The following is a 21,129-nucleotide window of genomic DNA, read 5'->3' as shown; positions in this document are numbered from 1 at the left end:
CAATAAATTTAACGTTTCTTATAACATACTGATCTTTATCATTTTGCGTTTTGTTTACGTCCTACCTTGCTTCAGTTGCAAGTCTTAGGGAACTTCACCCTAAAACTCTGGTTTCGACATCCACATTTGCCAGAGCATAGATAGTCCATTATATAACTTTATGACCTACAAACATAATCCCCTAGTGTTGCTAATCCACACTACAAACAATCTTCCTTTTAGTGTGACTCTCGCCGGCCTCTTTTTTTTTTTTTACTTTTATTATGTTTACACTTAATTGTTTGTTTACCTAAACACGTGAAAGTGTTACACTTGTCACACCTGACTATCCATAGAAATTATTTACGTAAGCTTTATCTGAGTTGTAATTTTCAAATCTGAGAGTTGACACGTCAGGATGTTTTTATGGCCCATTTCAATTCCTAGTGAACGATATATATAAAAAAAATAAGTGTTTGTCAATATTATATGGAGATGTTTTCTTCGGTCACATTACTTAGTGAAAATTGGGTGCTAGTTTAGGTTACAAACACCTCAAAATGCTTTAAATCAAACCAATAATAACGTTCAGAGTTGTGTTTTTAAATGCACTTACAACGATAGCTTTGGCCACTTCTGTTAACAGAAAATGCGTTTCAACTCAAATTAGACGTTTGTGTGTGTGTTCACTGCCGTAACTTAAGGTCTTCGTAATGCGAAAACTAAATACAGCTGATTAAAAAAAAGAAATAAATGAAAACACACAAAAAAAAAAATAATTAGTGAAAATAATTTTACATTGATATTAAGAGAACTTCACTGATATGTATTTATGTCTCCTGCAGTTGGCTTCAATATTAAAAATTACATTTCAATTCTTCATGGTAAGCCAGAACTCAGATAGCCTATTGTGTAACTTTACATTAACCTGTTTAGTGCCGTAGACGAGGTAACTAGTCCAAGCCGATCGATAACACAGTGCCACGGACGAGTTAATACGTTCTCAGTAATGCCTAACTTCTACGTTAGATGTCACCACCATACATGTATTTGACCTACTGATAAATTGTTTCACTTTCGATCCAAATTGGCGTTACGAAAATGTTACAAAATGAAGAAGCATTAAAGTTGTATTGTAGCAGCTGAAATACTTGGCAGTCAACAGGTTAAAACGACAACAATGAATATAATTTGAAAATTTTATTTGTTAATATCGTTTCTTACAGTGTCATTTTTTAAATGTGGTCGCTATACAATTGTGGATTCATGAATGATAAAGCAAGTCACAGTTTGGAAAAGCGTTAGTGTAAATTTTCTACCGGTCGATTGACGAGTTAAAAGAACTAAATTGGACCTAAATCTAGCTTGACAACTTCAAATCTCCCTTTTTTGATAATGAGAGAACGTTATATGAGTGAAATGAAAATATTACATGTCTGTTGAAAACTTGAAAGACAAGGAAAATGTAGTTAAATCGTTTCAAGACGTGTAAGTATCAAAACATTCAATGCCACCAGGAGATATGATGAAGCTTCTTAAACTGGTGTTTCGATATTCAAAAGTTTATGTAAACACATCTATTTTAATAAGTAAAATAATAATAATAATATATATATACATTAGTGAATACAGGTAGTTTTCATTGAATTTGACCCCAACGAAAATAAGCTTACATGTTCTTGAAATTACTTTTTTTTGATTGAAGAGTCAAACTGATTTGAAATTCATGTAAGTGTAATGTTACATTCATGTGTAAATACAGTGAAGAAATATTAGTATTAATTTTAATCTTCACATTATAGATAATTTTTAATAATTTTCATCTATTTGTAATTTAGACATTTTATTGCTCACAAGAGGGAGTTTTAAAATGACGTAATGATGACGTATGACAGCTAGAAATTTCTTGAGTTCTGGATTTGATGTTGTTTTACAAAGTTAATCCAAAAAGTGATGTTCTGGTTTCATTTTATATTTACAAGTTTTTTACGAAGCTAAAAGACTTATACCAAGGTTCTTCTTTTTAAAGATCCACGTGATATTTCACAATATGTTACAAACATGAACTAAGTTTTTCTAATTGTAAGATAGAGACTAAAATGTCGTTGTTAAACTAAATTAAAAAGTATCCTTTGTTTGCATGTTTTTAGTTAAGCACAAAGTTACACAACAAACGGTTTGTGTTATGCCCACCACGGTTATTGAAACCCAATTCTTAGCATTATAAGTCAGCTGACGTACCGTTGAGCTACTGGTGGAGATCTTTCTCAGCTACGATAAATTACTTAACAAATATATATCAACTATAATAACTTTGAGTAGCAGCTTTGTTTTTGTATTCTGTTTTGAATTTCGCGCAAAGCTATTCAAGGGCTAAAAACAACAGCAACAAATCCAAACCACAAGAGGCAACATTTCTTTGTCACTTTTAACACTATTTATGGCGTGTTAAATGATATACGATCGATAATATTCTGCACTGCCAGAATATTGATATCAGTCCATCACGATAAAAAAAAATTAAAGTGTTTCTCCATAATTAAAATATCATACCCGTTACTACAATATGGGGCTTGAGAATCAGTAAAAAACAACAACAAAACTTTCTTAATGTGGAGAGCCGAGTCTGTTTATTTTTATATACCCTTTTTTCAAGCCAGCTTTGGGCACTGTGGTCAACAGTCTTGGTACGAAATGGGAAGTGTTTATTCGTAAGACTTGGGTTAGTACTGCTTTCTATTACTAACACGGTAACTTATTTTTTAACATAACAAATGCCCCAGTTGTTTCAAACGTAAAGCATTCGCTTCATCTACCACTCCATAACTTTTCTTTAGTATTAAATTTTACTAAAGGAACATCAGTGTTATGTCTGTGATCCAGTATATCGTCTTCGGCATCAAGATATATCGATTTTTTGGCAGAATTATAACTTTCAGATACAACGGAGTCTGGGACATCTATCGATGGTACAGCTTCACAGAGGGCGTTCGTTTCAGGGATAAGTAGCGCCTTCTCTTCTAACTTGCTGTCAAGTTTGTTTTCTTTAGCCTGACGTCGCCGTTCCTCGTTTGCCCACTTATGGAGTGGCGTGAAGTAAGGCTCTGGAAAATTACATCCCAGTTTCAGAGGAGTTTTTGGTTTTTTCACATAATCTACGTGACACAGTGGCGCTACTGAGATAGCATCCCAGTCTATTTTCATTCGAATGTCTTTATCAAAAAACGATTTAATGTTTGAGGTTGCAAGGTTCGTCACTCGTTCCTGAAATAATCAAAAAAGATGAAATGAAATAGTTAGGCCCTCTATGATAACTTTATCCAAATTAATAAAAAGACAAAGGAAGAAAAAGCAAATTAAGTCTTACAATTACTTTTTGCACTAGCCACTAGGGCCCTATCAGTGGCACAGTGGTATGTCTGCGGACTTACACACTAAAAACCGGGTTTCGATGCCCGTAGTGGACAGAGCACAGTTAGCCCATTGTGTAGCTTTGTGCTTAATTCTAAACAAACAAATTCTCCACTGGAAGATGCAGATATTTTGGTAGGGGTGAGTCAGCGTTTTGAGTACTGAGCTACACATTGACAAGTTCAGGGTTCGAGCTGTTAGCGCCGTGTTCTGCTGATTGGTTACAAGTAGGAATGACTATGCCTAAAACTTGAGAGCTCTGTTCTGGCATTCAGCCCAAGTGTTAGACAAGCTGCCTTTAATAATATTTGATGAGATTACACTACGACAGCGTATCTGTAAGCTAACACTAAATTTTAAGTCCTCATGTATCTAGTAGCTGTAACAATACGCCTACGCTATTTTATTGTTTTCAAAAATTCTTTTTTTTTAATCATCCTACCTGCTTATTGCGAAATCTTTGGAATGTGCTTTCTAATCAGTATTAACTGCTAATATTTACTCTAGATAATAATAAGTTGTTATCATCCAGTCTTGAATTTCTCAATTTCAGGTTCGTGTAGCAGAATACATTTTATATTTACTTACTTTCGTGCGCATAACTATATTCGTTGGAACAATCCGGTTCCACCACTTTTATCTTTGTTCACCTTTCTAGGACATCAGAGAAAAAACAAACAACAAATATAAATTTATGTAAGTGAGATGGCTTAAATATATCGCCTTGAGATTAGAACACTCGAGTGGGTGTGTATGTTTTTTTTTCCTTTAGCAAAGCTACATCGGGTTATTTGCTGTGTTCACCGAATGGGAATCGAACCTCTGATTTTAGCGTTCTAACTCCTAGAGGAGGACAGAACACTCGACTTGCAATCTGCAGGTCGCGGGTTTGAATCCCCATTACCGAACATATTCGCTCTTTCACCCGGAGGGGAGGACGTTATATAATGTTACGGTCAATCCCACTATTTATTGATAAAAAGGGTAAACTGCTAGTGGAAGGTTTTGACTTAGCTGCACTCTCTCTAGCCTGACATAGCTAAATTAGGCACGACTAGTGCAGATAGTCCTCGTGAATCTTTGCGCGAAATTCAAAACAAATAAACATAAGCTTAATATATCAGTTACAAACTACGTATATAAAATAGTTTTCCTAAAATTAGGTGCTATTACGAAGCGGATGAGACGCTTACATTTTTGCAGTTGCACCTTTCTATTGTAAAGATTTGGTGTTTATTTCTGAATAATACACAAGTCTCCACTTGGAGGTGGAGGATGACGGAATTTAACGGGTGTAAAATAATTACTGCACTGTATCCAAAAGGGTCATTGTCATGCCTGGCACTTAAGATTGTTAGGCCCGGCATGGCCAAGGGCGTAAGGCGTGCGACTCGTAATCCGAGAGTCGCGGGTTCGCGCCCGTGTCGGGCCAAACATGTTCACCCTCCCAGCCGTGGGGGCGTTATAATGTGACGGTCAATCCCACTATTCGTTGGTAAAAGAGTAGCCCAAGAGTTGGCGGTGGGTGGTGATAACTAGCTTCCTTCCCTCTAGTCTTACACTGCTAAATTAGGGACGGCTAGCACAGATAGCCCTCGAGTAGCTTTGTGCGAAATTCCAAAACAAACAAACAAAAACTTAAGATTGTTATTTAAAATACTAAGAATTACATAAGGTTGGGTGTTTCTCATCCATAACCTTTAATACATGTGTGGAAAGCCTGTCTCATAATTTGGTTGGTTTAATTTGAATTTCGCACAAAGTTACTCGAAGGCTACTTGCATCATCTGTTCCTAATTTGACAGTAATAGGCTGGATAAAAAGTCGCCAAACGAAGCGTAAGTTTTTAGGACTAAAACACAGTTAATAAATGTTAACTGTTAAACTTGTATAACCATTACAACTATTGTCGTCACTACTGTTATTTTTAAGGTAACCACTGTACCTGTCAAAACTGTGGAATGTATCACTACACTGTACGAAACTCTTTTCACACACGGCTCAGAAACATCAAGGAATCAGGCTTAGTGGTTGGTACTAAATTCTGATACGTTAACTAGAAATATCCTACCAGCAGTACCCTCTTTCTCGAGGGTTTTGTTCGGCTTTCTATAAAAGTTATTGTTTGGTTTGTTTTGAATTTCGAGCAAAGCTACACGAGGGCTATCTGCTCTAGCCGTCCCTAATTTAGCAGTGTAAGACTAGAGGGAAGGCAGTTAGTCATCACCGCCAACTACTAACGAATAGCGGGATTGATCGTCACATTATATAACGTCCTCCCTTCCGGGTGAAAGAGCGAATTTGTTCGCTAATGGTGATTCAAACCCGCGACCTGCAGATTGAAAGTCGACTTTTTGTTCCCCGCTAGGATTTACAACGCTAAAATCAGGGGTTCGATTTCCCCTAGGTGGACACAGCAGATAGCTCGATGCAGCTTTGTTATAAAAAGAACACACACGCACATACACGAGTGTTCTAAGCATAAGACGGTATATTTAAGCTATCTCACTCACATCAATTTATATTGGATAACGAGTCGAATGCCTTAAACACTTAGCCATGCCGGGTAATTTTCTTAAGATTAACAGAGAATGAAATGACTCGTAATTTTAATTGGGAGTCTGCCGATGGGTTTATTTGTTTTGAGTTTCGCGCAAAGCTACGAGAGGACTATTTGTGTTAGCCGGCCATAATTTAGCGGTGTAAAACTAGAGAGAAGGCAGCTAGTCATCACCACTCACTGCTGACTCTTGGACTACTTTTTTTTTTATCAAAGTATAGTGGGACTAAACACATCATTATAACGCTCCCACGCCTGAAGGGGCAAGTATGTTGTTTAGTTAATTGGTGGATTGAACCCGCGACTCTCAGATTACAAGTCGAACGCCCTATCCATTTGACCACGACAGGCCTTATTTGTGTGACATCGGCAAGTTTACGGACTTACAACTCTAAAATTTGGGGTTCGATTTCCTGCTGTGGAAGCAGCTTGCAGACTATTCTTCTTTGTTCTAAACCAAAGAACCAAAAATGTTATCTTCTGATGGAACAACGGTAAGTTAAAGGACTTAAACGCTAAAACCAGACGGTTCAATTATCCACAGTGAACACAATATGTAACCCAAAATGGCTTTGCTCTAAAACAAACAAACAAAGCTAAGTTTAAAAGAAAATGATGAATTTATAATTGTTAAATTGAAATGAAGAGTTTTTGATATAAATGTTTATCTGTCGTTTGTAACAGAAGGAAATTTTCAAAATTCTAACTTCCTTACTTTCATGTATTCATCAAACTTCGTTTTTTCCTGTTGTTGGTACATTTCTATGTAACGACTCTGTACGAATGTGAACTTCGAGGTGCATCTCGTGATCAGCAACACTAATCAATAACGAAACAAAATGTAAGGGTTAAAAGGTATAAATAATGAAACAAAATGTAAGGGTTAAAACGTATAAATAACGAAACAAAATGTAAGGGTTAAAATGTATCAATAACAAAACAAAATGTAAGGGTTAAAACGTATAAATAATGAAACAAAATGTAAGGGTTAAAACGTATCAACAACAAAACAAAATGTAAGGGTTAAAACGTATAAATAACGAAAAAAATGTAAGGGTTAAAATGTATAAATAACGAAACACATTTTAAACAACATATTTAAATATCACTTTTCAACTAAATATAATTAATTCGAATAAAATAGGCACGGCATGGCCAAGCGTGTTAAAGCGTGCTATTCGTAATCTGAGGGTCGCTGGTTCGAATACTCTTCACACCAAACATGCTCTTTCTTTCAGCAATGGGGGCGTTATAATGTTACCCTCAATCCCACTATTCGTTGGTAAAAGAGTATCCCATGAGTTGGCGGTGGATGGTGATGACTAGCTGACTTCCCTCTAGTCTTACATTATTAAATTAGGGACGGGTAGCGCAGATAGCTCTCGATTAGCTTTGTGCGAAATTCAAAACAAACCAATATAAGTGGTTACTTGAAAGTCCCTAAAGACTCTAGTTTGTTGTCGTACTTTATATATTTTTTTGCTTAAAATAGGTTAAAAGCTATAAACCTGAAGTAAAACCTACAGTTTTAAGCAAGTTTACGGCTATCTACGAAGTCCGCCGAGGGGAATCGAACCCCTGATTTTAGCGTTATAAATCCGTAAACGTTGTAAAACGTGGAAATACAGTAGTATTTTATCATATTTTTAAAGAAAAAATAAATTCAAAACGCATTACATTTTGTAATGGCTCTCTCTAACGTGCCCTCCGCTAGTACAGCGGTAAGTCACCGGGTTTACAACGTTAAAATCAGGGATTCGATTCCCCTTGGTGGGCTCAGCAGATAAGGCCAAGCGCGTTAAGGCGTGCGACTCGTAATCCGAGGATCGCGGGTTCCATCCCCTTCGCGCCAAACATGCTCGCCCTTTCAGCCGTGGGGGCGTTATAATGTGACGGTCAATCCCACTATTCGTTGGTAAAAGAGTAACCCAAGAGTTGGCGGTGGGTGGTGATGACTATCTGCCTTCCCTCTAGTCTTACACTGCAAAATTAGGGACGGCTAGTGCAGATAGCCCTCGAGTAGCTTTGTGCGAAATTAAAAAACAAAACAAACAAACTCTCTAAGGTCTAATAATAAAAAACAAATATAATAAAGTTATTACAAAATTTATGACGCAGGTGCTATATTTTGCTAAAAGTATATTTGTAGTTTTCAAAAATAATACTTAAAAGTCGGGATAACTTGGCTTTATGTAAAAACCAAAAAGCCAAACAGTAACCCGATTAATTTGTGTTTATCTTTGACATTCATGGAAATTTAGCGGCAATTTAACGAAAACAGGAATGAAAACTAGGGCATACTTACTTATCAAACTGCTTGAAATTGCAAATACCAGAAAGAACCAACCGATTATCTGGGATTCGGCTAATAATTCTTTGTTGGTTTGGCTCTCTGTGTTGCATGGATCCTGAGATACCATACATACGTAATAGCTGCAGAAGAATACAAGAACGTTAAAATTAATATCTTTATAATAATCAGTGATGACGAGAAAACCCACTTGTAGAGAAAAGTATATATGTAAAAGCGGCTCGTGTGGGTTGAGAAAATTGTTTTATGTAAAGGAGCGAACAACGTTTCGACCTTTTTCGGTCATCGTCAAGGTCGAAACGTTGTTCGCTCTTCTACATAAAACATTTTCTCAACCCAAACGAGCCGTTTTTACTCTTAATATCTTTATAGTTTAATATACTTTGTGATAACTGAGAAAAACAAACATTAGTAAAGAAGGGTTAGGGTTAACGAAGCGTTGTCAGTCCGGTGTATATCTTTTAATGGCCAATTTATATCCAAGTTCTTACACCAATCTGGTGTGTATCTTTTTAATGGTCAATTTACATTCAAGTTCTTACACCAATCAAGTGTGTGTATCTTTTTAATGGTCAATTTATGTCCAATTTCTCACACCAATCTGGTGTGTATCTTTTTAATGGTCAATTTACATTCAAGTTCTTACACCAATCTAGTGTGTATCTTTTTAATGGTCAATTTACATCCAAGTTCTTACACCAATCTGGTGTGTATCTTTTTAATGGTCAATTTACATCCAAGTTCTTACACCTAACATACGGGTATGATCTTATCTGTTGCAGGTTATCTCTTAAAATTAAATACCCTCAAAGAAGCGAATCATCGAATTTAAGTCCTTAGACGATTCTGAATTTCAAGGCACACTTTAAACTTTCTTCATGAAGTAATATTAAATATCTTGATGATAAAGCTTAGCACGTGGGTTATATTTTACGATCGAAAGGTTTATTGGTTTGTTTGTGAATTTCGCGCAAAGCTACACGAGGATTATCTTCGTTAGTTGTCCCTAATTTAGCACCGTAAGACGAGATGGAAGGCAGCTAGTCATCATCACCCACCTCCAACTCTTGGGATACTCTTTTACCAACGAATAATGGGATTGACCGTTACATTATAACGCCCCCATGGCTGGGAGGGTGAGCATGTTTGGCGCGACACGGGCGTGAACCCGCGATCCTCAGATTACGAAGCGCACGCCTTAACGCGCTAGGCCATTCCTTTAGTCATAAGACAATCACATTGTAGACTTAAATATATTCACACAGCAGCTCAGCACTAATTCTGGGGATTATAAGGCTAAAAAAATAAAACAGTTTTCAATACCCGCAATATTCAAGACAATAATAATAACAAACAAACAATTGACTGTTACAATATTTATTTATTTAATGCGGCTGATCATTTAATCATTGATTTCTTGTTGTTGTTTCAGAAAGGCGCATGTGGCTTGACGAGATCTCAACTGTATGTTATTGATCAAAAAAAGGCCTAGCAAGGCTTAGTGATTATGGCGCTCGGCTCGTGATCTATGTGTAGATTTAGAGATCGAGTCCTGTTGTTGAACGTGCTCGCGCTTTCAGCTGTGGGGGCATTATAAATTGACAGTCAATCCCAATATTCGTTGGTGTTGACTACTTGCCTTCTCTCTAGTTTATTACTTCAAAATTAGATACGGCTAGTAGCGATAGTCCTCGAGTAATATCGTACGAAATTCAAAAAAACAAACAAACAAATTAATTACATGACTGAAAACAAACCTGCCATCCAAAAGTGAAACAAACAGCCAGGCAGATGGCGCCACAACCGCTTGGGCTATGATGCGAATGCAATAGTAGCTTCCTCGTTTGAAACCATGGCTTGTTTCATGTGCTCTGTGTATACATCCGTGAAACAAGCGCCAAGTGACAGTGTTGATCAAAATGCCTGTTAAAAATAGTGAAGAAAACTATAAATAACAGCAAAAATAATAACGCTGGAAGTTGCTTCACATGAGTTAGACAATCCACGTGAAAACTCACTATTGGAGCGACGTTTTGAGTAATGCGGGTCCCCGGCATGGCCAGGCGGTTAGGGTGCCAAACTCGCAATCCCAGGGTCGAATCTTTGTCACACCTAAACATGTTCGCCCTTTCAGCCGTGAGAGCGTTATAATGTATCGGTCAGTCCCATTATTCGTTGGTAAAAGAATAGCCCGTGGGTGGTGATGATTAGCTGCCTTCCCTCTAGTCTCACACTGCTAAATTAGGGACGGTTAGCGCAGATAGCCCTCGTGTAGCTTTGAGTGAAATTTAAAACAAAGGAACTACTGTGACCATTTCTGCATGACGAATATCGGAAAATAGAAGTTAAATTCGCGAGAAAGTTGTGCTACTCGTGGTCTTGTTTCAAGTTGATAGAGACGCACAATCGCCCAACCTGAAAAATATATCTCAGGACGACTGGTATGTGTATCAACACTTTAATTAGCAACGCGGATAACAACGTTTCGACCTTCTTAGGTTATCTGTTTGTTTTTGAATTTCGCACAAAGCTACTCGAGGGCTATCTGTGCTAGCCGTCCCTAATTTAGCAGTGTAAGACTAGAAGGAAGGCAGCTAGTAATCACCACCCACCGCCGACTCTTGGGCTACTCTTTTACCAACGAATAGTGGGATTGACCGTCACATTATAACGCCCCACGGCTGGGAGGGCGAGCATGTTTGGCCCGACACGGGCGCGAACCCGCGACCCTCTTAGGTTATATTCAGGCTAACTGTTACGGTGTCAACTAGGACTTTATTTATAGTAACAAACAAACGTTAGTCTGAAGACGACCTGAGAAGGTCAGAACGCTGTTTTCTGCTTCATTAGTAAAAGTGCTAACGCCCATACCAGCCATCCTGAGATGCATTTTTACTTCAAGTAGGTTTCTCGTCATCATGAATCGCCCAAACTGTGACGTAATCACTTTAATAAATAAAGGAAATAATGAACAAGGTTACAACAGGTCAGAAGGTCACGAACAAACCGTTACATTAAAAAATGGCAAAAGTGAAAACGTCACAAAATTAGATGTGGATTATTTATTCAATTTGAAAGAATAATAACAACTAGTTGGAGTACTCGTCCTCTGGACGGAAGTTATATAAAGTCGTGATCAATGCAAGGTTATCTTAGGACAAGGATGGCGAATCTTTTTGAGATCGTGTGTGTCCAAATTTGACATAATCTTCTTAAAGATTCTCTCGCGTGTCCATGGTAATTTTTAGTAGCAGATTATCATTTATTATGATTCTGAATTATTTTAAATTAAACAGTTTTAGGAGTTTTATATTATTAATACGCTTAGTATTTCAGAAAAAATGAAATTAATATATTACTAACAATAATCGTGGACTTATTTTAAGGAAAAAGGAGGAGTTCTCTTGCTTATTTACGCTTATTGTTTGTTTTGAATTTCGCGCAAAGCTATCTGCGCTAGCCGTCCCTAATTTAGTAGTGTAAGACTAGAGGGAAGGCAGCTAGTCATCTTCACCCACCACCAACTCTTGGGCTACTCTATTACCAACGAATAGTGGGACTGTTCGTAATATAATAACGCCCTCACGGCTGAAAGGACGAGCGTGTATCGTGTGACGGGGATTCGAACCCGCGACACTCAGATTACGAGTCGAACGTCTTAACCCACCTGGCCATGCCCTGCCCCATTTACGTTCATTCGTTGTTTTATTGTTGACAGAAAACATTTTGTGAAATGATAAGCATTGGTTCATATTATGTCATATAAAAAATAAAAACAATGAAAGTAAAATAAACATATTTTACTCTAAGTGAGACTTTAGCTGGTGCACAGATGATGACAGATATTTATAACAGGCTTGTGTTTGGTTGTTTGAGAGCTATACATGTAGCACTAGTTTTATCATCATGTCTGTTCCTATAATTACACTTTACAAAGTTCATCACTGAAAATAACGACTCATATAAATATGTTGATGAAAATACTGTTAATACTGACATTGTGACATTTTTCAGAGACTCAGAAGTTTCAGGAATAAAATCAGAGTTTCAGAGCCTCATTTTCTGTATTATTCCAGTCACTAATCGATCTATTTCAATATTTTCTAGTTCAGCTCTTAAGTCGACAAGAGAAGGTAATCAATCAGTTCCATTTCAAAATTATCCAAGTCAGTCCACCGTAACATTTTCAAATTCAGTTTATGAATTTTACAGTTTTCTTCAAATCTTATTAAATCTTAAAGAAAATTGTTCAAAAGTTGAATTAATGATACTTGAAAATTGTATTTGCTCTGAATGTATATTTTCTCATGAATTTCAAGATCTGTCATGTGTGTTTTTAGGTTTGGTAAATATTTAAAAGTGCCTTTGTAAACATCACGCTTAAAAAATTCAGTTTTGTTTCAAAAGCTTTTATGTTATCAAACGTAACATCAAGTGTTTTACCAGATCACTGTAATTTGGTGTTCAAGTTATTTAAATGTGAGGAGAAATCTGTAAGCAACATCAACTTACAAATCCGTACATCAGATAATTCTTGACAAGAAAGTTTTTCATTTGTGAAAAACAGACGAATTTCATCCAAACATTCAAATCGTTAAGGACAGAACCTCTACTTAGTCAATGAACATTGTTGTACATAAGTGGTCCTGTGTACACATGATACTCCTCTGTTAGAAAATTCAGAATTTTTTTTCAAAACATGCGCAGTAATAAAATTAACTACCTTGGTTACAGTTTCTATAACTACCTTGGTTACAGATTCTGTAACTACCTTGGTTATAGTTTCTGTAACTACCTTGGTTATAGTTTCTGTAACTACCTTGGTTATAGTTTCTATAACTACCTTGGTTACAGATTCTGTAACTACCTTGGTTATAGTTTCTGTAACTACCTTGGTTATAGTTTCTGTAACTACCTTGGTTATAGTTTCTATAACTACCTTGGTTACAGTTTCTATAACTACCTTGGTTACAGATTCTGTAACTACCTTGGTTACAGTTTCTGTAACTACCTTGGTTATAGTTTCTGTAACTACCTTGGTTATAGTTTCTATAACTACCTTGGTTACAGTTTCTGTAACTACCTTGGTTATAGTTTCTGTAACTACCTTGGTTATAGTTTCTATAACTACCTTGGTTACAGTTTCTGTAGCTATCTTGGTTATAGTTTTTGTAACTACCTTGGTTACAGTTCCTGTAACTACCTTGGTTATAGTTTCTGTAACTACCTTGGTTACAGTTCCTGTAACTACCTTGGTTATAGTTTCTGTAACTACCTTGGTTATAGTTTCTGTAACCACCTTGGTTACAGTTTCCATCACTTTTCAAGCTCCTTAACCTGTTGGCTGCCAAGTGTTTCAGCTGCTACAATACAACTCTAATGCTTCTTCATTTTGTAAGTTTTTTGTGACGCCATTTTGGATAGAAAGTGAAACAATTTGTAAGTAGGTCAAATGCATATATGGTGCTGACATCTAGCGTTAAAGTTACGTATTATTGAGAACGAATTAACTCGTCCGTGGCACTGTGTTACCGATCGGCTTGGACGAGTTATCTCGTCCACGACACTGAACAGGTTAAGGCTAGCTTTTGCACACAAAGCCTTCTCGTATATAATACAATGAAAACCTACTAGTGGATGTCCAACATATTTTGTAAACAAACTTACAAAACCAGCTTTTTTACCAGTCATGCACCATTAGTTTTCATGGAAACTGTTTTTGGGAGGTCAACCTGTCGATTGGATAATTCGTTTACTATTGCCTTATATATTTCAGTCCCTGTGGTATGTTTAGGTAACGTTATCAAGTTAAACAGTTCTTCGCAGGTTTCATCAGCCCTACAGAATCAAGCAGTAATGGGTAGTCTAGCTGATGACGTTCTCATCAAGACATGCGAAAAGGAATTTATATGAACAAATATATTTTATTAGCTGTTCTGTTATGTTTGTTTCCATGTTTAATATTATATATTTTACTGTGTTTCCACTGACTGGCAATTCCTTAATGTGCTGAATATTTTTTTTCTTTTTCTAGAAAACTCTCAGAAAGGAAAAGAGCACAGTCATGATTATTTAATATACTGTCAATCACTGAGTGGTTTATCATGTTGAGCAATAATCTCTGAAATATCAAAACAGGCAGCAAGTTGTAACTACTTGAAACACATTTCATCAAAGCATGAACTTCATGTTGTTGTTGCTGACATCATGAGAAATGTGTTCTCTTTGTTCCTACTACTCTTATCACAAATCCACTTATGAACAGTTTCATAATGTTACTTTACATAGGAAGTCCTGCACATCACTGTTACATAAGATTTACTTTATCAACCTCTCTGATCATCACAAATATTTCAGTTCACGATTCTTGAAAATCTCTGTCAATGTTCCTTCCATTTGAACATTTTTGTTTCTCTGCTGGTTGAGCTGATATTCTGACAAGCTGAAAAGGGTAAATACAATTTTAAAATAGCTCACCAATTAACTTAAATACGATAAGTTAACTTACCGTAAGATAAGAGCAGGTGAAAATATATGCCATTGATATAAAATTAAATCTATAATTAACTAACTGATCAAAAACATACGTATGCCACGCCAAATAACACAATTTTAACAACATAATTCATATATTTACCGTGAAAAGAAATACATATTTACCGTTATTATTACTAAATATCCAGTATTCACGCACAAACAACAGAAGAAACATATAAGCAGAGCGAAGCCAATACCAACAGTTTACTCAAATACGGATGTATACACTGGGATGTATACATCATGACACCTAAAACGTGTCATCGGATGTCACATATTCCCGCAACCACAAAGCTGGTGCCAAAATGGCGTGAGACGTCTCCTGTGAACACTTCTCACTGCTCCCGGGTTTGAGAAAGTCATTCATTTATGCAGTTGGCAATAATGATAAGCATTATGCATATATTTATTTATCATATCATTGGTTAGCGTTATGGTTTAAAGAATCAAGAGGCAGCTCTGTATACCGCGTGCTGGCAAATGTTTTCCGCGTGCCACCTTGGGCACGCGTGCTATAGGTTCGCCATCACTGTGACTTAGAACATGAAAAGCTGCTCCTCTTACATAAAACTGTAACTTACGGAAGAACGCCCACAAAAACTGCAGAACATTAAATGTAAAACTGTAAATTTGCATGTATATCTACGTGGACTCGAGAAACACCCATACCAAATATGGTATTATAGGGTTGCACTTAGCAAAAAAACAACAAAACTCGCAGTAAATAATAGTAGCAAAGCTTGTTTGTTTTGAATTTCGCACAAAGCTACTCGAGGGCTATCTGTGCTAGCCGTCCCTAATTTAGTAGTGTAAGACTAGAGGGAAGGTAGCTAGTCATCACCACCCACCGCCATATCTTGGGCTACTAATTTACCAACGAATAGTGGGATTGACTGTCACATTATAACGTCCCCACGGCTGAAAGGGCGAGCATGTTTGGCGCGACCGGGATGCGAATCCGCGACCCTCACACAACGAGTCGCACGCCTTAACCCACCTGGCCATGCCGGGGCCTCAATAGTAAAGCATGAGTTGTGTTTGTTAAAAATGGCGCCAGAATCATAATTAATTGTTTTATAATTAAAATTGTTTAATTATCGACAAACAAACAAGTTAAGTGCACACCACAAATAAACTATCAAAGTGCGATTTTTACCTTAAAACTTGTACCTTTGATAGTAGCCAATGTTAACATTTCATTATGTGTATTGTTAGTTTCTCCTTTGGAATTATAGTCTTTCTAGACGGTTAAGTATTGACATCCGCGATAAATTGTTTGTTTGTTTTTTGGAATTTCGCACAAAGCTACTCGAGGGCTATCTGTGCTAGCCGTCCCTAATTTAGCAGTGTAAGACTGGAGGGAAGGCAGCTAGTCATCACCACCCACCGCCAACTCTTGGGCTACTCTTTTACCAACGAATAGTGGGATTGACCGTAACATTATACGCCCCCACGGCTGGGAGGGCGAGCATGTTTAGCGCGACGCGGGCGCGAACCCGCGACCCTCGGATTACGAGTCGCACGCCTTACGCGCTTGGCCATGCCAGGCCACCGCGATAAAACATTCGTGACAAAAGTTTGAGTTCGTTATAGATGATCTTAAGGAAAGCTAAGATATGCAGCTATCCAGAACTCCTTCGTTGTAAGCTGTAAGAGACCTGTACAGATATTTATATGGGTTAATCCTTACAGGTGAAGTTCAACTCCCAAGGCGCAGACAGTCTAGTTGCTTTGTACCATAAAACACCAGACCAACCATCAAAACCCAACCCAATACAGTTGTACAATTCAGCGAAAAAGCCAGTTAATTCTGTTGCACAATTCTGTGCAAGGGGACTCACCTCGATGTCTAAAGCTGATACTGTGGTTAATAATGAACACATTTACTGACCTCAAAGTGTTCACTGCGCCCTCTACTGTTCGCGGGTTTGACCTGCTTAATGTTTTAGAACTACAACCTGCATATAAATGTTGACCTAGATGCCAGTGACTTCTGCACGTCCTACACTGGTATTTCCTTAAGTTCTATCTCCGTGGTTGACTAGGAAGTTTTACAAACACAAGTTTGTGCAACGGAACAACTGTATGAAACAAAAACGTTTTATTAAGAAATCATGACCCACTTTGACAACTTTCAATATTAATATCCCAAGTTATCAGAATTACCGCGTCTATCAGAGAAACAACGGGATTTATTGATAGCATACAGATATCTGTATCAGACTGGTCCAATCTTCTACCTAGGTATGGTTGTGCTGAAGAGAACGTAAACCCAATTGATTGCATCTTTTTTTTTCCGAACTTTCGAGAACAACTATACAAACTGGTAGAATAGGGAGTCAACAGCGCGCACACAGCCAGTTCTTTGTCTACTATTGTCTGATCGAATATTGCATGGGATATGGCTGTCACCATTATAACGCATCCACGGCTCTAAAGTTACCTTTTGGTAACGGGTCGCGAGCCAAGAATCCTCAGATGTACAGACCGGGCACGCTGAATACTCGGCCACGCTTGGTGAATTTATTACTCGGATGAATTACTGGAAAAAAACTTTCTATTAAAAATCTATTTGTGAATAACTTTTTTAATGCACAAATAGATACTGAGTGCACAGGCGCCAGTTGAATATTGCTTATTCATGTGGTACTTCATGTTTATCATAATTACACTTATATATTGCTTTATCGTGATGTAATCAAACGGATACGTTTTAAAAAACATTCCTAATGAGATTTTTAGTCGAGTACTTCCTCAGGTTTTTTATGTTATAGTTGGACAAGTTCTCGTGTTTAAATTATAGTGAAGCAGCTTTTACACGTGTTTTATGTTAATAAATTTGTGTATTTTTATGTCCACTCGAGCAGTTTAACGTGTTTTGTTTCTATGTTACAGCTGAGCAGTTTCACGTGTTTCTGGGTTATAGCTGAACAGTATCATGTGTTTCTGTGTTACATCTTAGCAGTTTCACGTGTTTCTGTGTTTTATCTGAGCAGTTTCAAGTGTCTCTGTTTTTATGTTACAGCTGAGCAGTTTCATGTGTTCTTGGATTACAGCTGAGCAGTTTCACGTGTTTCTGTTTTTATGTTTCAGCTGAGCAGTTTCATGTGTATCTATGTTTCAGCTGAGCAGTTTCATGTGTGTCTATGTTACATCTGAGCAGTTTCACGTGTTTCTGTGTTACAACGGAGCAGTTTCACATGTTTCTATGTTACGTCTTAGCAGTTTTACGTGTTTCTGTGTTACATCTTAGCAGTTTCACGTGTTTATATGTTACACATTAGCAGTTTCACGTGTTTCTGTTTTATGTTACAGTTGAGCAGTTTCTTAGCAGTTTCACGTGTTTCTGTTTTATCTTACAGTTGAGCAATTTCACGTTTTTCTGTTTTACAACGGAGCAGTTTCACATGTTTTCTATGTTACGTCTTGTTTCTGTGTCACATCTTAGCAGTTTCATATATGTTACATCTTAGCAGTTTCACGTTTTCTGTTTTATCTTACCTGAGCAGTTTCATGTTTTTATGTTTTAGCTGGACGTATTTTTTATGTTATAGGTGAGCAGTTTTTACACGTTTTTATATTGTATTTGGTTAGTTGACTAGTTGTTTTCCCTCTAGTTTTCCGTTGATACTCTGACGCAAAGAACCTATAGTATCATAAACACGGTCACACACACACACATATATATGTTCTTTCTTAAAACTATAGAAATAAGAACTTGGTGTTATAATCCTAGCTTCTTCGAGCTATAAAATATAAGATTCACCGCTGGGACAACAGTAAGTTTACTGACTTACAACACTAAAATCCAGGTTTCGATTCCTTTCAGTGGTCAGAGAGCGCATTTCGTAGTTTTGCGCTAAAACGAAGAAATAAATGAACAAACAAATCAAACTACATAAAATAAGGAATCTTACACACTGATCGAAAATATAAAAACTTTACTGACAAACTAACGTGGCCAGGTGGTTAAGGCACTCGACTAGTAATCCGAGGGTCAAGTGTTCGAATCCCCGTCACACCAAATATGCTAGCTCTTTTAGCTGTGGGGGCGTTATATGTTACGGTCAATCCCATTATTCGTTGGTTAAAGAGTAGCCCAAGAATTGGCGATGGGTGGTGATGACTAGCTGCCTTCCCTCTAGTCTTACACTGCTAAATTAGGGACGACTAGCGCAGATAGCCCTCGTGTAGCTTTGAGCGAAATTATAAAAAAATAATAATAATTTAATTACATTTATGAATTTTCAATATTTATAACACCGAACATATTCGCTCTTTCAGCCGTAGGAGAGTTATAATATGACGGTCAATCCCACCATTCGTTGGTAAAAGAGTGGCCCAAGAATTAGCGATGGGTGGTGATGACTAGCTGCCTTCCCTCTAGTCTTACACTGCTAAATTAGGGACGACTAGCGCAGATAGCCCTCGTGTAGCTTTCCACGAAATTCAAAAACAAACAAACAAACCTTAGACTTTTTTAAACTAATCTACTACGAAAACATGTTTCTATGTTACATCTTAATAGTTTCACGTGTTTCTGTGTTACATATTAGCAGATTCACGTGTTTCTGTTTTTATGTTTCAGCTGAGTGGTTTCACATGTTTCTATGTTACATCTTAGCAGTCAGATTCGTTTTCTTGCTCAGCACAATAACGCGTGTTCTTCAGTTCCGGGTCGAATGTCGCTCAACTATTTAAACATTTTTGTACGTTTTTGTTTCTTGGTTTGTTATTCAGAGAAATAAAAACAACGGATTACTGTAGTAAGTCAGTTTTCACTCACCCAGTATGAAGAGCACTAAAGCCGGAGCCCACAGAAAACACCCGCCGTAAAGATGACTTTTGGGTTGTGAACACGGACATTGAAAGGCCACTTTCTTAAAAATTTCTTCGCTACTCAGAGTTATCACAACCACGACACCGTTGACGCAAGATGCCTGGTGGTTTTGTACTGCTGAGCCTAACTTTTTAAAAGCAGCTGAAGAAATGCTCGGCATGGTTACTAAGTTATCGCCTGTTTAATAACAAGTCCAAAACTTTGTAATTGTATAGAAAAGAAACGGTTTAATCTGTTTCTTGCTTATTAAAAACAACAACAGCTGTGGAAACAGATATTTAAACCACTATCTAGTTCTGTGCAACAATCACGCCACTCGGTCGAATAGACTCTCATTTAACTGTTAGAAACCTACAGTTAAATATTTAAACACACACAGTTAACAGGTGAATGAAAGTAAACAACAACTTGCAGAGTGAGCTAATTACACGTAAGAGCTGACCGCACCAAACTAAACTGGGCGCTCATAGGCGGAAACTAAGTAAAAAACAAAGTGGCTTAGCAAGTTCCCGGAAACATCCTTTCACTATACCAATGGCTCAATACTTGGTATTTAATAAAGACCGGATAGACACTAGGGGGCGCTTTTTTCTACAAATTCATGTATGGTTCTGTGCAAGACTAAAAATTTTTTTTTCTATGTGTCTCACTCTTAAACTTTTCCTGGCATCGAATTTATTATACACTGTTCAGGGCACCTTCGTTTTATGTCTCGCGAGTAAGTTGCGAAGTGACGTACGTTATTTTGTTCAAAAGTAAACATTCAGTTCCAGTCACGTCATACGCATGCGTATTCTGCTTATAGGACTAGGATTTGACGATGCACTCGCTACGTTTAGTTTTTTTTTATTGCAATTTTACTTGCCCCGCTAATTTTATCTCCACGTATTTGTTTTGTTACGTTTTCAACCTGTTCCAACAGTGTAATATCAGATATTGAAAAAAAAAATATTCGTGAGAAATTTAGTTCCTGTCCGACAAATAAAATGCAAGCACGTGTCCTGTGAACATTCTTCTGTGCACGTGCTGTTTCAAATCAATCCGCCACTTTGTTATTTGGTTTGTTCTTGTTGCAGTACGAAATAATTTTAATTTACATCGACTGAAATAACAAACAAACACGAGGGTGTTATTGGACAACAATATATTTTGAGGAACTCGAATATCACATTTGTTCTAATATGCAGTATATTAATAAAAAAAAACAGTTTGAATACTAATATTAGTATGTACATATACATGTGCATAAAGTGTTTATAGGGCAAATTCTTTTTCTGGAATTCTTTTAAATGTGACACGTGTATTTACGATTTAGAAAAACAAAGTGTCTTATAATGTACACCGAAGGAGTTGCTATTTAGACAAGAAATATCTGTTTGTTAAGTGCAAATTTCCACCAGAGGGTGTATGTACTGTGCCTACCATTGGAATTTAAACCTAATCTTAAACTTACCGATTAACCACTGGTGAGTCCAGAAATACCGTGACTGG

At 37.1% G+C, this 21,129-nt stretch overlaps 1 protein-coding gene across 2 annotated transcripts; it reads right to left on the bottom strand.

The window, feature by feature from the left end:
• Positions 1-1,164: 1,164 nt before the first annotated feature.
• LOC143222385 (calcium homeostasis modulator protein 6-like) lies at positions 1,165-20,279 on the bottom strand. Of its 2 annotated transcripts, XM_076448840.1 has the most exons (5): positions 19,585-20,259; positions 10,019-10,184; positions 8,256-8,383; positions 6,666-6,769; positions 1,165-3,243 (listed from the first exon to the last, which is right to left on the bottom strand). In XM_076448840.1, the coding sequence occupies exons 1-5, from the start codon at positions 19,796-19,798 to the stop codon at positions 2,788-2,790; spliced, it is 1,068 nt and encodes a 355-aa protein (XP_076304955.1). In that variant the 5' UTR covers positions 19,799-20,259; the 3' UTR covers positions 1,165-2,787. The 2 variants fall into 2 exon arrangements, with proteins under 2 accessions (XP_076304955.1, XP_076304956.1); XM_076448841.1 differs by lacking the exon at positions 10,019-10,184 and having other exon boundaries at positions 19,585-20,279.
• Positions 20,280-21,129: the final 850 nt, after the last annotated feature.

The sequence above is a fragment of the Tachypleus tridentatus genome, chromosome 8, assembly GCF_004210375.1.
Source record: "Tachypleus tridentatus isolate NWPU-2018 chromosome 8, ASM421037v1, whole genome shotgun sequence".
In the NCBI taxonomy this organism is placed as follows: Eukaryota; Metazoa; Arthropoda; class Merostomata; order Xiphosura; family Limulidae; genus Tachypleus; species Tachypleus tridentatus.
Note: the sequence above shows the minus strand (reverse complement) of the source record. Positions and strands in the feature narration are given on the sequence as shown.

Coding starts and splice junctions, on each gene's coding strand:
- LOC143222385 (XM_076448840.1), bottom strand. CDS start 19,798: ATGCCGAGCATTTCTTCAGCTGCTTTTAAAAAGTTAGGCTCAGCAGTA. Junction 8,384..10,018: donor GTTTCACTTTTGGATGGCAG/GTTTGTTTTCAG, acceptor ATTCTTCTGCAG/CTATTACGTATGTATGGTAT. Junction 3,244..6,665: donor AGTTTGATGAATACATGAAA/GTAAGGAAGTTA, acceptor TGATTATTTCAG/GAACGAGTGACGAACCTTGC.